The 16,890-nt window shown below is 44.4% G+C and overlaps 1 protein-coding gene across 7 annotated transcripts in view; it reads left to right on the top strand.

Annotated features, from left to right (window-relative positions):
• hspg2 (heparan sulfate proteoglycan 2) overlaps positions 1–16,890 on the top strand; it is a 551,229-nt gene that overhangs the window by 167,320 nt on the left and 367,019 nt on the right. For all 7 annotated transcript variants that reach the window (XM_072245063.1, XM_072245064.1, XM_072245068.1 and 4 more), the window contains one exon: positions 15,284–15,393. In XM_072245063.1, coding sequence (XP_072101164.1) covers positions 15,284–15,393 — 110 coding nt within the window. The remainder of the gene's footprint in view (positions 1–15,283; positions 15,394–16,890) is intronic.

Raw genomic sequence — 16,890 nt, 5'->3', positions numbered from 1 at the left:
AGCCTGATGGTTGTAGTGTAGTAACTGTTCCTGAACCTGATGGTGTGAGACCTAATGCTTGTGTACTTTCTGCCCACTGGTAGTGAGAAGAGGGCAAGGATTGGATGGTGGGGGCCATTGATGATGGTTGCTCCTTTCTTGTAGCAGTGGTCCATGTAGATGTGGTAGATAGTGGTGGAGCTTTGCTTGTGGTGGACTGGGCTGTATTCACCACTTTCTGCAGCCTTTTCCATTCCTGGGCATTGGAGTTCCCTTATCAGGCTGTGATGCAATCAGTCAGGGTACTCTCCACTGTGCATCTATAGAAGTTTGTCAGAGTTTTTGGTGACATGCCAAATTTGCACAAAAGAAATTGAAAGCTACCGACCCTCTGTATCTCCATCACCCTGATAAAGACTGGACCATGGACCACTGGCCCCTTCCCTCTGTAGTTGATGATCAGTTCTTGGTTCTTGCTAACACTGTGAGAAATTGTTGTTGTGTCACCACTCTATCTGATGTTCAATCTCCCTCCTATACGCGGATTTGACACCACCTTTCAATGGCCAGCAGTGGCTCTGCCCCATGATCACAGCAACTGGTGGTGGCCTTTCGACAAAAGTCAATGCTTTGTGATCAGAGATGTGACTATTTCTCTGTCCATTTCGGTGACACAAAACTGTTGTCCATTCCCTTCCTCCACATTCTAGGCAAAGGTTGTTTTTCGTATAATTAGTACATCTATTAAAATTTTATTTGATTTTTTTGTACATGAGTAACACTGAACACTGTATTTCTTGTTCCTCAGTAGTTGTCCATTGAAGCAACAATTGCAGTCTTTGACATCTCACATTTGCACATTCCAGGCTGTTGATGCAGCAGCATTGAAAGAATGTAGATCTCTGCTCAGAGTGAATTACTGAGTTCTCTGGGGAAAGTGGTATTCCTGACTTGGCCTCCTCGCTGCTGGGTGTTGCAGGAGTGAGGGAAGTATATTAGCAGTAACCATTTCATATTGGTGGAGCTTTTGATTGGCACTGCAAAGCTTAGCTTAGCCAGTCAATGTAACTGATGATTGCTTAGTGTAAAATGTGCTTCGATTATTGTCAATCTAATCATTCCCAATGAAAAATAAATGAAGAGGAAGCTCAAAGAAGTACCTTCTATTCATGGCAATACATTGAAGGAATTTCCATTCCTCTGTGTAACTTTGGAATGTGAAGTGGAATTAATGTTGTAGATAGATGGGTATTGCCTTAAACAATATACACAATTAACCTTGGATGATGATGGAGCATACATCTGTTGAAACCTGGTTTTAATCACCTTTTATCTGTAGTTCCAAGGATAATGACAAGCCATCTGCCCAGGGAATGATGGAGGTCTGCAAGTCTTCCTACTTCCAACATGTACTTAGTGTACTGGAGACCAGGGCTTTCTGGGTCCCAAGGTGTGAACCAACAGTGGTGTCCTAATGAAGGGTCTTGGCCTGAAACATTCGCTCTCTATTCAAGTCAAGTCAAGTCGCTTTTTATTATTGTTTCGACCATAAACTGCTGGGACAGTACACAGTAAAAACGAAACAACGTTCCTCCAGGACCATGGTGCTACATGAAATAACACAAAACTACACTAGACTAAGTGAGACAACACAAGGCTACACTAGACTACGTAAGACAACACAAAAACTACACTAGACTACAGACCTACACAGGACTACATAAAGTGCACAAAACCATGCAGGGCAGTACAATAAATAATAAACAAGACAATAGGCACAGTAGAGGACAAATTACAATATAATAATAAATGATGTAGATGTCAGTCTAGTCTCTGGGTATTAAGGAGTCTGATGGCTTGGGGGAAGAAACTGTTGCACAGTCTGGTCGTGAGAGCCTGAATGCTTTGGTACCTTTTGCCAGATGGCAGGAGGGAGAAGAGTTTGTAAAAGGGGTGTGTGGGGTCCTTCACAATGCTGTTGGCTTTATGGGTGCAGCGTATGGTGTAGATGTCTGTAGTGGCGGGAAGAGAGACCCGATGATCTTCTCAGCTGACCTCACTATCCGCTGCAGGGTCTTGTGATCCGAGGCGATCTGATCTGAGTGTGTCGTGCAAAAAGAGCAAAAGACAAGAAAAGAATGAAGATCTGTATATAGTGACATAGTGTACATGGATCCATTGTCCATCCTTAGTTAGGTCGTTAGGCAGGAGTTGATTTTGTCCATGACCAACCTCTCAAAGTACTTCATCAGAGTAGATGTAAGTGTATCAGGCGATGGTCATTGGGGCAACTAGCCCTACACTGGGCACTGGTATGGCTGTTACCCTTTTGAAGCAGTGAGAAATTGAAGATGCCCAGTTGGTTGGCACAGGATTTCATTGCTCTACCAGGTACACCATCAGGGCCTGGCACCTTGTGAGGGATCCCCCTCTTGAAAGGTATTCTTCCATTGACCTGCCAGGCACAGGTCACAGTGTCATCAGATGCTGCAGAGATTCACATGGTGCAGTTTTATTCTCCCTTTGCAAAGCATGTTTAAAAGGCATTGAGCTCACCTGGAGTGAAGCATCACAACCATTCATGTTAGGTTTTGCCTTTAGGAAGTAATGCCTGCAAACCACGCCAGAATCGACGTGCACCCGATTCTGTCTTTAACTTCAATCACAATTTTCTCACTCATAAAATAGCTTTCTGTAGGTTGTAAATGAACTTTTTTATAATTCTGATTCACCGGTCTTGAATGCTACAGATCTAGCCCTCAGCAGACAATGGACCTCCTGGTTCACTCACTGATTTTGGTTTGTGGATGTCTGGTATGTTCTCGATGGTATGCACTCATCCACACAGGTTATGGTGAAGTCAGTGACAGCTGTGGCGTATTCATTTAGATTTGAAGATGAATCCCTGAATATTGTCCAGTCCACCAACTCAAAGCAGTCTGTAAGTGCTCCCCCACTTCCCTTGATCAGAGCTTATTGGTCCTCACCACTGGCGTTGCAGTCTCTGCCTGTACTCCTGGAACAGAAGTACAGCCAGGTGATTGGACTTCTTAAACTGTTGGCGTGGAAAGGCACAGTAAGCGTTCTTGATGGTGGTATAATAGTGGTCAACTGAATTGGCTCCTCTGGTTCCACAGGTGATATGTTGGTGGTAGTTGTTCAGAGACTTCAAAGCTGGCCTCATTGAAATCCCCCGCAATGGTTGGGAAAGTATCCAGGTGCACTGTTTTGCGACTGCTAAACACAGTGCACAGCTTCTCCAGTGCCTGCATAACGTTGGCCAGGGGCGAAACATATACCACCAGGATAATGGTGGAAAAATCTTTTGGCAGATAAGATGGATGACATTTGACCTCTAGATGTTCCAGGTCAGTTGAGCGGGATTGAGGCAGGACCGCCACGTCTGTGCACCGTATGAGTTGATCATAAAGTGTACTCCACCTCCTCTACCTATGAAGGACACAGCTCTTCTGTCTTTGTGGTGAATGGTAAAATTCCGGAGCTGCAGTGCTGTGTCCGAAATGGCAGTGGTGAGACATGTTTCCATGAAGCAAAGTACACAGCAGTCCCTGATGTCCATCTGGTACTGCAATTGTGCTCTGAGATCTTCATTTTTATTTTCCAGAGACTGTATATGGGACTGTAGCAAGGCTGCAGGACCGGATGGTGTCAGTACCAGGGTGCTCAAAGCCTGTACCCCTCAGCTATGTGGAGTACTTTGCCATGTATTCAACCTGAGCCTGAGGCTCTGGAGGGTTCCTGTACTGTGGAAGACGTCCTGCCTCGTCCCTGTGCCGAAGACGCCGCGCCCCAGCGGCCTCAATGACTACAGACCGGTGGCATTGACCTCCCACATCATGAAGACCCTGGAGAGACTTGTTCTGGAGCTGCTCCGGCCTATGGTCAGGCCACACTTAGATCCTCTCCAGTTCGCCTACCAGCCCCGACTAGGAGTTGAGAATGCCATCATCTACCTGCTCAACCGTGTCTACGCCCACCTGGACAAGTCAGTGAGCACTGTGAGGGTCATGTTTTTTGACTTCTCCAGTGCGGTCAACACCATCCGCCCTGCTCTGCTCGGGGAGAAGCTGACAGCGATGCAGGTGGATGCTTTCCTGGTGTCATGGATACTTGACTACCTGACTGGCAGACCACAGTATGTGTGCTTGCAACACTGTGTGTCCGACAGAGTGATCAGCAGCACTGGGGCTCCACAGGGGACTGTCTTGTCTCCCTTTCTCCTCACCATTTACACCTCGGACTTCAACTACTGCACAGAGTCTTGTCATCTTCGGAAGTTTTCGGATGACTCTGCCATAGTTGGATGCATCAGCAAGGGAGATGCGGCTGAGTACAGAGCTACTGTAGGAAACTTTGTCACATGGTGTGAGCAGAATTATCTACAGCTTAATGTGAAAAAGACTAAGGAGCTAGTGGTAGACCTGAGGAGAGCTAAGGTACCGGTGACCCCTGTTTCCATCCAGGGGGTCAGTGTGGACATGGTGGAGGATTACAAATACCTGGGGATATGAATTGACAATAAACTGGACTGGTCAAAGAACACTGAGGCTGTCTACAAGAAGGGTCAGAGCCGTCTCTATTTTCTGAGGAGACTGAGGTCCTTTAACATCTGCCGGGTGATGCTGAGGATGTTCTATGAGCCTGTGGTGGCCAGTGCTATCATGTTTGCTGTTGTGTGCTAGGGCAGCAGGCTGAGGGTAGCAGACACCAACAGCATCAACAAACTCATTTGTAAGGCCAGTGATGTTGTGGGGATGGAACTGGACTCTCTGACGGTGGTGTCTGAAAAGAGGATGCTATCCAAGTTGCATGCCATCTTGGTCAATGTCTCCCATCCACTACATAATGTTCTGGGTGGGCACAGGAGTACATTCAGCCAGAGACTCATTCCACTGAGATGCAACACAGAGCATCATAGGAAGTCATTCCTGCCTGTGGCCATCAAACTTTACAACTCCTCCCTTAGATGGTCAGACACCCTGAGCCAATAGGCTGGTCCTGGACTTACTTCATAATTTACATATTACTATTTAACTATTTACGGTTCTATTACTACTTATTATTTATGGTGGAACTGTAATGAAAACCAATTTCCCTTGGGATCAGTAAAGTATGACTATGACCATATTCGCCAGCAATGGGTGTCTAAGGTCTCCGAGTTTCACTCGTACTGTAGCCCAACAGGCCTTCCGCACTTCCATTTTCTTAAAGGGAAGCTGTTGTCAGGTCATGAGTCTGCTGTCCAGGGACAGCCAATTTTGAGGATCAATAGATTTTTAAAACATCTTAAAATACTGTTGCTTACTGAAGTTACTGTGGTTGTGTCTGAGGATTTCAGCTGTAGTAGGTCCTAAACGTGAATATTTGATAATTCCCATTGGAGGTATGCACAGAGTCATCGCCTATTTTGTACGAGAGGTCAGAGAAGGGAGGGTGATGGTGAATTATGTGGCATAGACCTGCATGCTCAGAATCACTTCTATGGACTGAGCACTGTGCCCCACAAAGTGATTCCCCAAACCCAGTGTGTGCTTAGTCTGTCCAATATAGAGAAGACCGTGTTCCAAACACCAAATAAATTTTATATCTCAAGAGCATGTTTTCCGTGAATGATCTGCATGAAATCATTAAATTTTTCCATTGTTCTTTTACTCTCTGCTTCTGCTGTTGGTGCTTATCTCTGTTAAAGAGCTTTATCGCTTTCTATAAAAACTTTTTTAGTCGACATAATTCCCTAATTTAAGAGAACCTAAGGACAGTGTACATGTTTTCTCCAGTATTGCCTTTGCATTATTAGAACCTTCCACTCCTTGGAGCCATGCCATCCAGCAACCTCCGGTTTAATCCAAACCTAATCACAGGACAATTTACAATGACCAATTAACCTACCAACCGGTATGTCTTTGATCTGTGGGAGGAAGCCAGTCTGGTCACAGACAGAACGCACAGACTCCTTGCAGGGAGCGGTGGCGATTGAACCTGGGTCACCTGTACTGTAAAGTGCTGTGCTAACCACTATGCCACTGTCCTGTCCTATTCCTGGCTCTGAGAGGCGGTCTGGTTTGTAATCAGCATGTGATTCAACACAGTTATTGATAAGTGATCTTTGCATTAGGTTTTTAATCCATTGACCCACATCTGGCAAGGGCAGAGCTCACAACGTGGGAATAAGATCCTGGGTTTGGGGGTACAGTTGGAGGTGTCAGATGGTGAGTAACTCAATGAAGAATACCTTGCCTCTGATTCTTAAAGTCCCTGCATGTTACTGGTCCAGCTGAATCTGCTTTTATCCGTAGCCCTGATGCAATTGACAGTAACGCAGACATCCCACCTCTCCTGGAAGATCCGAGAGTCTCCCGGATATCGATAATGGGTCCCTGACACCCGGAAGTTATATACAATATCTCGGAAATAGATTTTTTTGAGAGGGAGAGCGAGCATCCTGATTGGTCTCTCTTCGTGCTAAGATTGGTCCCCAATTAACTATAGCTTTCCTTCATAACCATCTTTTTCAGCAGCCTCATGTGCGGCATCTTGTCAATGGCCTTCTGAAAATTCAAGTACACAATATCCACTAACTTTCCTTTGCCTTTTCTGTCTGTTATTTCCTCAAGGATTCCAACAGATTTGATATTATACAACAAATGAGATAACACAGTGGTCCCCAACCACCGGGCTGCGGACTGGTGCTGGGCTGCAAAGCTTGTGCTACCGGGCCATGAGGAAACGATATGATTTGGCGATATGAGTCAGCTGCACCTTTCCTCATTCCCTGTCACGCACTGTTGAGCTTGAACGCATGTGAACTCATTACCCGCACGTCATCCATGTCAGTGCGGGAAGATCAACTCCTCGAGCTTGCAAATGACGGTGGGCTGAAAAGTATGTTTGACATAACATCTCTGCCAGCATTCTGGATCAAAGTCAAAGCTAAATATCCTGAGATGGCCATGAAAGCACTGAAAACGCTGCTTCTATTTCCAACATCATATCGCTGCGAAGCGGAGTTTTCTGCAATGAATGCAACAAAAACTAAATTGCAGAATAGACAGGACATAAGGAACCCCCTTCGAGGTATCGCTGTCTCCCATCACCCCTCGATAGAACCGTCTTGTTGCAGGAAAACAAGCCCAGGGCTCCCATTGATTCAACGATATTGGTGTGTTGCAATGATTTTATATATTCATACGGGGAAAATATGCGCTGTGTGTTTAATATCCAAACAGTACTTAAAATGTTATGATGCTATTGACTTATAATTGACTTATCACCTATATTCCAGTCGTGATTAACAACTCCCACCCCTCCCCCCCCCCCCCCCCCCAGTCGGCCGGTCCGCAAGAATGTTGTCAATAATAAACCGGTCTGTGATGCAAAATATGTTGGGGACCCCTGCTAAGTAGACCTATCAGTTTTCTCTGTGGGCGGGCTTTACAGTTGACCTCAAAATAATGACAGTGTTTCTCGCTGCACTGTTTGCAACAGTGACTTTTCTATTGCCCATGGTGGGTTAAGACTGTAAAAGACATGTTGAGGTGAGTTTAACAGGTGTCATTCGTTCATTAGCATAGCTAATGTTATTTAAACTGGGAGACCGCTTTGCTGAACATCTACGCTCTGTCCGCCAGAGAAAGCAGGATCTCCCAGTGGCCACACATTTTAATTCCACATCCCATTCCCATTCTGACATGTCTATCCACGGCCGCCTCTACTGTAAAGATGAAGCCACACTCAGGTTGGAGGAACAACACCTTATATTCCGTCTGGGTAGCCTCCAACCTGATGGCATGAACATCGACTTCTCTAACTTCCGCTAAGGCCCCACCTCCCGCTCGTATCCCATCTGTTACTCATTTTTATGCACACATTCTTTCTCTCACTCTCCTTTTTCTCCCTCTGTCCCTCTGAATATACCTCTTGCCCATCCTCTGGTTCCCCCCCCCCCCCTGTCTTTCTTCCCGGACCTCCTGTCCCATGATCCTCTCGTATCCCCTTTTGCCAATCACCTGTCCAGCTCTTAGCTCCATCCCTCCCCCTCCTGTCTTCTCCTATCATTTTGGATCTCCCCCTCCCTCTCCAACTTTCAAATCCCTTACTCACTCTTGCTTCAGTTAGTCCTGACAAAGGGTCTCGGCCTGAAACGTCGACTGCACCTCTTCCTACAGATGCTGCCTGGCCTGCTGCGTTCACCAGCAACTTTGATGTGTGTTGCTTGAATTTCCAGCATCTGCAGAATTCCTGTTGTTATTTAAACTAGCTGGCTGGCTGCTAAGGAGCTACGTTATTGATGTCCTATGTGGTGAGGCCAAACTCCCTGTAGACTTGCTTAAAGTTGTAATAGAATAAACATGATAATATAATATAATATAAATACATATTTTAATGTCACATTTTCTGCATATACCCAACTTGGTTTACAGATTAGACAAAATCACTAAACAAAGTATTACATACACCCTTGGAGGTTGACGGGGTGGGGGGGGGGGATATGGGGTTGCGGGTGCTGCCTCCCTGAAATGGTGGTGATACCTCCCTGAAATGAGTTTTTGCAGGGTGGGATGTCTGGTAATGTCAATGACTGTGGTTAGATTTTCCCTTGTCAGAGAAGATCAGTGTTTGGGATTTTTTGGCAAGGGTTGATATGTGATAGTAACAACCATGTCTGATTGTTCAGATCTTACTGCATGAGATATTCATCTTATGAAGAGCTTTAAATGAAATTGAACATCAGAGACCCCACGTTTAACCTTGTAGGAAGAGAGGTCATTGATGAAACTTGTGAAAACATCTGTCATCGAGTTCAGAGTTATGCACATGGAAGCAGCCCTTCTGACATTTACTTACACCACAGAACTCATGCTATATGAATGTACGACAGTATGGTACAGAGCTGTTCTGCTCAACACCACAGAACACTGTGGAGAGTAGCTCAAGTCCAACTTGAAAATGGACTCTGTCTACACTTCTCACTGCTTGGGAAAAGCAACTTGTATAATCAGTAACCTCTCAATCTCCAGCTCTTCCCTCCTCCTCTCTTCTTTGGGCAGAAGATAGAAATGCTTGAAAACATGCACCCCCGGGCTAAAGGACAGCTTTTGCCTCATTTCAAGGGCAAGAATCTGAGGGGGACCAATATTCTTGTTGGCGGATTTAGCAAAGCTGTTGGGAATGGTTTAAACTAATATAGCAGGGGGATGGGAACCAGTACAATAGGGCTGACAATGAGTCGGCAGGTTTACAAATAAGGAAGGACAATGATTGGGTACAAATGCAAAGAGTTGAATTGTACCACAGAGGCAATGTTCAGAAGGGCAAAGAATGCAGGATTGAAGGTGCTGTATTTAAGTGCAGGACTGAAGGTGCTGTATTTAAATGTAGATAGCGTTTGGAATAAGGTGCACAAACTTGTGGCGCAATTAGGGATTGGTTGGTATGATGTTGTGGGCATCACTCAGTCGTGGCTGAAAGAAAGCCATAGTTGGGAGTTTAACATCAAAGGATATACTTTGTATCGGAAGGACAGGCAGGAAGGCAGAGGTGATGGTGTGGCTGTGTTGGTACGAGATAGAATTACATCTTTAGAAAGAGGTGACATAGGGTCAGAGAATGTCAAATCCTTGTGGGTGAAGTTAAGAAACTGCAAGAGTGAAAAAAATCACTGTGAGAATCAGGCCTCCAAATAGCAGCCTAGATGTGGGGTTGAGATTGCAAACTGAGCTGGAAAAGGCATGTAATAAGGGTAATGACACAATTGTAATGGGGGACTTCAATATGCAAGGGGATTGGGTGGTGTCAGACCACAAGAGAGGGAATTTGTTGAATGCCTACAAGATGTCTTTTTAGAGCAGTTTGTGCTTGAGCCTACTGAGGGAAAGCCTATCTTAGATTGAGTGTTGTGTAATAACCCAGATCTTATTGGGGAGTTTAACATATATATAGTTTTTCTTTCTTATTTTTTTGCTCTTTTTGCACAACATACTGAATTGAATTTTTATATATATTTCTTACTGTAATTTATAATTTTTATATTAATATGTATTGCATTGTACTGCTATCATAAGCTACATGTATTAGTATTGCAAAGGAATGAAAGGAATTACAGAGGTATGAGAGAGTAGCCTGGCCAGATGGATTGGAGGACACTGGCAAGGATGACGGCAGAGCAGAGATGGTGGCAGTCTCTGGGAATAGTTTACAAGGTGCAGGATAGATAAGTCCCAGAGAGGAAGTTGTTCTCAAACGGCAGGGTTAGGCAACTGCGGCTGACAAGGGAAATTAAGGGCTACGTAAAAACCAAGGAAAGGGCAAATAAGGTAGCAAAAGTGAGTGAGAAGTAGGATGATTGGGAAGCTTTTAAAATACAACATAAGGCAACTGAAGATCTATAAGAAGAGAAAAGTTGGAATATGAGGGCAGACTAGCCAATAATATAAAACAGGATACCAAAAGACTTTTCAGATATATAAAGAGTAAAAGGGAGGTGATAATTGATACTGGACCACTGGAAATTGATGCTGGTGAGGTAGCAATGGGGGACAAAGAAATGGCAGATGAACTTAATGGATACTTTGCATCTTTCGTAACTGTGGAAGGCACAGTGTTTTTTGATGTTAAGCTAGTGACTATGACTGCCTTTCACGCACGACTTAGTGATGCCCACAAGTGTGCCAGAGGTCGGTGAGTGTCAGGGAGCAGGAGTGAGTAGCATTGCTATTACAAAGGAAAAAGTGCAAAGCAAGCTGAAAGGTCTTAAGGTGGATAAGTCACCTGGGCCAGATGGACTGCATCCCAGAGTCCTGAGAGAGGTTGCTGAAGTGATAACATATGCTTTGGTTATGATCTTTCAAGAATCATTTGGTTCTGGAATGGTTCCAGAGGATTGGAAAATTGCAAATGTCACTCCCCTCTTTAAGAAGGGAGGAAGGCAAAAGAAGGGAAGTGAAAGGCCATTTAACCGAACCTCAGTAGTTGGGAAAGTGTTGAAGTCCACTATTAAGGATCAGGTTTCGGGGTACTTGGAGACTAATGATAAAATAAGTCAAATTCGACATGGTTTCTGTAAAAGTAAATCTTGCCTGACAAATATGCTAAAATTCTTTGAGGAAGTAACAAGCGGGGCAGACAAAGGAGAGGCAGTGAATGTCATTTACTTGGATTTTCAGAAGGCATTTGATAAGGTGCTACACATGAGGCTGCTTAACAAAATAAAATCCTATGGCATTCAGGAAATATACTGGCATGGATAGTGGAATGACTGACAGGCAGGAGGCAGTGAGTGGGAATAAAGGGGGCCTTTTCTGGTTGGCTGCCAGTGACTAGTGGTGTTCCTCAGTGGTCAGTATTGGGACCGCTACTTTACACATTGTTTTTCTATGATTTAGGTAGTGGCCAAACATTTTAATTCTGATTCACATTCTCATTCTGCCATGTTGGCCCTCTAGTGCCAAAACGAGGCCACCCTCAGGGTTGAAGAGCAACACCTTATATTCTACCTGGGTAGCTATCAACCTGATGGCATGAATATCAATTTCTCCTTCCGGTAATAAAAAAATTATTTTCCTTGCTCCCTCCCCTCTTATTTTATTCCTCACTCTGGCCTTTTACCTCTTCTCACCTGCCTAACACCTCCCTGTGATGTCCCTCTTCTTTCCCTTTCTCCTATGGTCCATTCTCGTCTCCTATCTGATTCCTTCCTTTCCAGCACTTTGTGCTACTGACCTGGCTTCACCTATCACCTTCTGGTTGACCTCCTTTCCCTCACCCCACCTTTTTATTCTGGCATTTACCCCTTTCCTTTTCGGCCCTGAAGAAAGGCCATGGCCTGAAGCATCGACTGATTATTAATTTCTTAGATTTTACCTCAGCTGCTGAGTTCCTCCAGCATTTTGTGTATGTTGTTCTGGATTTCCAGCAACCACAGAATTTCTTGGGACTATATTCCACATTATGTTGCTGCTTGTCCTTGTACTACCTTGGTGTATTTGGGTTTCGAAATGATCAGTATGAATATCTTGTAAAGCTTAGGTTTTGCACTGTTTGACGATAGTATTCCAATTCCGATCCCATGAGCGTCGCTGGATAGGTTTCCGGTGAGTAAGTGCCACCTAATAGTACTGCTGCAGCACCTCCATCACTTTGCTGATGAGCGAGAGTAAACCAATTGGGTGACAGTTTTCAGAATGGGATATACGTGGTTGGCCAGAGGCCAGTGTTGTTGCGATCCCGGGGCAGTGGACGAAAAAATAATCAGCAGCAGCAGTACTACTCTGGACTGATGTTTGGTCCGGTTTGTTAGCGGCTGGCTTGTGTACACCCAGTCTGCCGTTGGACTCCCAAGTTGTGGAAGGATCTCTGTTTACAAAATCACTTCATAATTTTATCTCCTTCAATAGAACATACTGATGCTGATATTTATTTTGAGAGATTACATTGTACGCTAGTGTTCCGCACATGTCAAAAGCAGAAGATTTTGAATTGATGCATTGTGTAGTGTTTTCGAGCTTGTGGCTCGTATCTGGTTGTGATCAGTGCCCAGTTTTGGGAGCACATGGTAGTAATCTCAAGTAACATTTACACCTCTCCAGGGAGGTGTTGAACAACCGTAATTGGTGAATGTGGAGTGGAGAGGATATGTACAAAATGTCCTAGAAATAACTGTTGCCAATGAAGCCATTTGTGTAAGTTGGTACAGGTGTTGGTTTATTATTGTCACGTGCACCAAGATACAATGAATGGATTGTTTTGCATACTCTTTATGCAGATCAAATCATTGCACAGTGCTTGAGCTGGAATAAGTTCCAGTAATAACAGAATGAGGTGTAAAAGCTACTGAAAAAGTCCGGTGCAGGTAAATGATGAAGTGCAGTATCATAACGGGCTCAGTTGTTGGGCCAGGAGTCCATATCATCATACAAGCGGTCCACCTAGGGGTCTGATAATAGTGGGTGGAAGTTGTTCCTGAGCCTGGTGTTATGTGCGTTCAGGTTTTTGTATTGCCTACCTGATGGGAGAGAGGAGAAGAGGGAATGTCTTACTGCTGCCAGGAGTGCGAGATTGAATTTCTGCTGACAGAAAAGTTCTTCTCTGTCACAGTTGGAGGCAGGAAGACCAGCACACAAATCCAGCTAATCCATTTGTTCTGCTCATTGGTCTCGGGGTAACAGAGTGATGTGACTGAGAGAGTTGCTGCTTTACAATCCCAGGCACCCAGGTTCATATCAATCCACAGTGCTGTCTGTGTGGAGTTTGAAAGTTGTTTGTGTGAACTCATGGGTTTCCCCCAGGTACTTTGCTTGCTTCTCATGCACCAAAGATGTCTGGGTGCGTAGTGTGACTAGATTCTGTAAATGATCCCGAATGTAGTGGCAAATTGTGGTGATTCAACATGGTAGGAAGGAGAATGAATAAGCGGGGAATGAGGTAGATATGAATGCTCCAGGATTGTTTACTTCTGTGTCTTGAAAAGTATGAGAGTAAAATACAAAATAGAATAAATCTATAAATGTACATTCCTGCAAGGTACAGTTGTTGTTTTTAGAGGCTGAACAAGCCCCTGAACCACAGCTGCTGTTAAGTGTCAGCACAGACCAGCAGCTGTTGGTTAGGCAGCCTCGCCACAGTACTGGGCTCCAGTGGGTGGTACCAGTCTATGTGACTGGCATCGGCTCTTTTTACTGTCACTGATACAATTAAAATGGACTCTGCAACGGCTTCATATGGCATCTGCTCTGCTCCTGACCACAAGCAATTCCAGAGAGTTTTGATGCAGCTCAGAATGTCACGGAAACCAATTCCCCTCTACAGACACTGGCCATATTTCTTGCTGCAGCAGTAAAGCAGGCAGCATAATCAAAGACCCCCCACGACCCTGGATATTCCCCCCCCCCCGGGTCCATTGGGCAGGAGATGCAAAAGCCTGAAAATGTCTACCACCAGGCTCACGGACAGCTTTACCCTGCTTACTGAGAGTCACAGGTTCTTGCACTCACAATGCACCTCATTATGATTTTGCACCTGCTCTGCACTGTTTCACTTTATTCTGCATCGTTCTTGCTTTACTCGGTTCTACCTCAGTGCACTCTGTAGCAGTTTGATTTCTATGAACAGTGTCCAAGACAGTTTCCAGTGTATCTCGGTACATGTGACAATAATAAACCAATTCCAGTCAAGAGGCTCCTTGAAGCATTTGTAATCTAAGGACATTGTTAATCTACTGAATCCTCATGGGACCCAGCCTATAACACAGAGGGTCTTTTAACCTAGAACAGCACAGCATAGGAACAGGCTGTTTGACCTAGATGTTGTATCCAACTAATTTTAAATCAGTCATTAAATGATTAATTAAACTAAAGCTTTCTGCCGACACTTAGTGCATTCATGTGCCTACCCATGAGCCCCTATTGTACTTGTCTCCGCTGCAGTCTCTGGCACCACCTTCGAGGCACTCACCATGCTGTCAAAAAGAACTTGCCTCACGCATCTCCTTTCAGCTTCCTCCCTCTACCTTTACATGCATGTCCTCTGGGATTAGACATTAGAAACATATTTCTTGACTTTCTTCACAACTGAGCAATTGGTCGACAAAGAACATTCCACAATTGAACAGAAAGCTTACAGAAGCCCATCGGGGTGAAGTTCATGTAGTGATGTTTCAGAGGGGAGTTACTGGGTTGATGGAGGTTGTTGTTGATACTTTCTGCGCTAAGTGATTTCTACTTAAGAGAAGAATAGATACAATTTTAAGGTAATCACAAAAAGTACTTTAAGAGACTTAAAATGGATCTGATTGGAAGGGTGGGGAAATGGTAAGAATGGGCTGGGAAAAGTTGATATATGAGTTTGGACCCATAATGAAATAATTTTCCTCTTATAGGGTTGAAACAAATTCCTCTTTCAGCCAGGGCTTTGCAACTGGTTCCTTTGAAAGAGGAGCAGAGCTGTTCCACCACCCACTTCCCCAATACTGAAGTGACCCATGACATCATCAATTCTTTCATTGTACAATTTTGGATCTTGCTATTCACTTTCATGCTGTTTCTCTCTCCATAACCATTGAGAAAGATTTGGCTTAGTTGGTGGTCAGCACTGGCAACCTCAGTTTCACCCTGTCCTCTGGTTTGTCAGTGTAGAGTTGCATAATCCCCTTAAACCCTGTAAATACTGTGTCTGTACCAGGACTTTGATAATTGGTGTGTCTGAGGGTGGTCCGGATCACAAGCAGTTTGTGGTATGGCCAACGTCTCTGTTTATTGATCAATAAAGGTTCTTGTTTTTCTCTTTCCAGTTTACTACCGGGTGTTGGTGAACTTCACAAATTCAATCGAGTACACTCCAGAACTAGAAGATTTTGAGTCTGCATCTTTCAGAGAAATATCTGAAGGAATCATAGACACGGTGAGTTGAGCAGGATCATGGATTATCAATCCAGGCTGTGCTAATTCTGTGAATATTAAGGAAAAAACAGACATACTGGGGCCTTCCCCAGAAAAGGGCAGGCTGAGGACTGCTGAGTTTCACAGCTCCAGCGATCGATGTTCATTCCCGACCATAGATCCTGTCGGTGTGGAGACTGCTTCTTCTTCCTGTGTTTGCATGTAGTGTGCTTTGATTTCCTCCTGCATCCCAGAGATGCACAAGTGGTCAGTTGTTTGCTGTAAGCTAGAGTGACAGGAAAACCAAATAGGAAGAGAATAGGTTGCAAGGTGGGATAGCACTGAGATCCAGCATAAGCTTGATAGGCTGAATGGCCTATTATGTTGGAAGAAACATAAGATCAGAATTAAGCCATTTGGCCCATCGAGTCTGCTCTACCATTTCATCATGGTTGATCCAATTTTCCTCAGCCCCAACTCCTGCCTTCTCCCCGTATTCCTTCATGCCCTGACCGATCAAGCACCTCTCAGCCTTTGCCTTAAATATGCATAAAGACTTGGCCTCCACGGTTGCATATGGCAAAGAATTCCACAGGTTCACCACTCCCTGGCTAAAGAAATTCGTCCTCATCTGCTTCCTAAAAGGATGTCCCTCTATTCTGAGGCTGTATCCTCTGATTTAAGACTCTCCCAACATAGGAAACATCCTCTCCACATCCACTCTATCAAGGCCTTTCATCATTCGATAGGTTTCAATGAGGTCACAGCTTATTCTTCTGAATTCTAGTGAATACAGGCCCAATGCCATCAGACTCTCTTCATATGACAAGTCATTCAATTCTGGAATCATTTTCGTGAACTCCCTTTGAACTGTCTCCAGTTTCAGCACATCTGTTCTTGGATAATGGGCCCAAACCTGCTCACATTACTCCAAGTGATATTAGGGCATTAGAATTATTAAGAGAGATCTAGAGGTGACCCTAGCAGCAGAATTTCCAGAACTCTGTTCCTCAAAAATATGATGGGATCATAAAACTAGGGCTTTTCTCTCCGCAGCGAAAGAGGATAAGACAGAGCTTGATAAAATTGTATAAAATGATAAGAGACTTAGAGTGGACAAGCAAGTGCCTTTTTCCCCAGGGTGACAATGGCTAATACCAGGGGTTATCCTTTTATGTTGATTGGAGGAATGTTTAGGGGAGATGTCAGAGGTAGGATTTTTACACACAGTGATGGGACCTGGAATGCACGGCCAGGGCTGGTGGCAGAAGCTAATACATCAGGGACATTTTGATAGACACATGGATCAAAGAAAAGTGGAAGGTTATGAGCTATGTAGGAGGGAAGGGTTAGATTGATCTTGGAGTAGGCAATAGGTTGGTACCACATTGAAAACTTAACAGTCCTGTACTGCTCTATGTTCTTTGAAGCAAGTGTTCTGTTAGGAATGAGGAGAAACTTGTTTGTTTATCGGTAATGAGAATGTGGAACTTCCTTACAATGTGGGAGGATCTGAAGT

The sequence above is a fragment of the Mobula birostris genome, chromosome 27 (assembly GCF_030028105.1).
Source record: "Mobula birostris isolate sMobBir1 chromosome 27, sMobBir1.hap1, whole genome shotgun sequence".
NCBI lineage: Eukaryota > Metazoa > Chordata > Chondrichthyes > Myliobatiformes > Myliobatidae > Mobula > Mobula birostris.
This window is presented reverse-complemented; position numbering and strand designations above follow the sequence as displayed.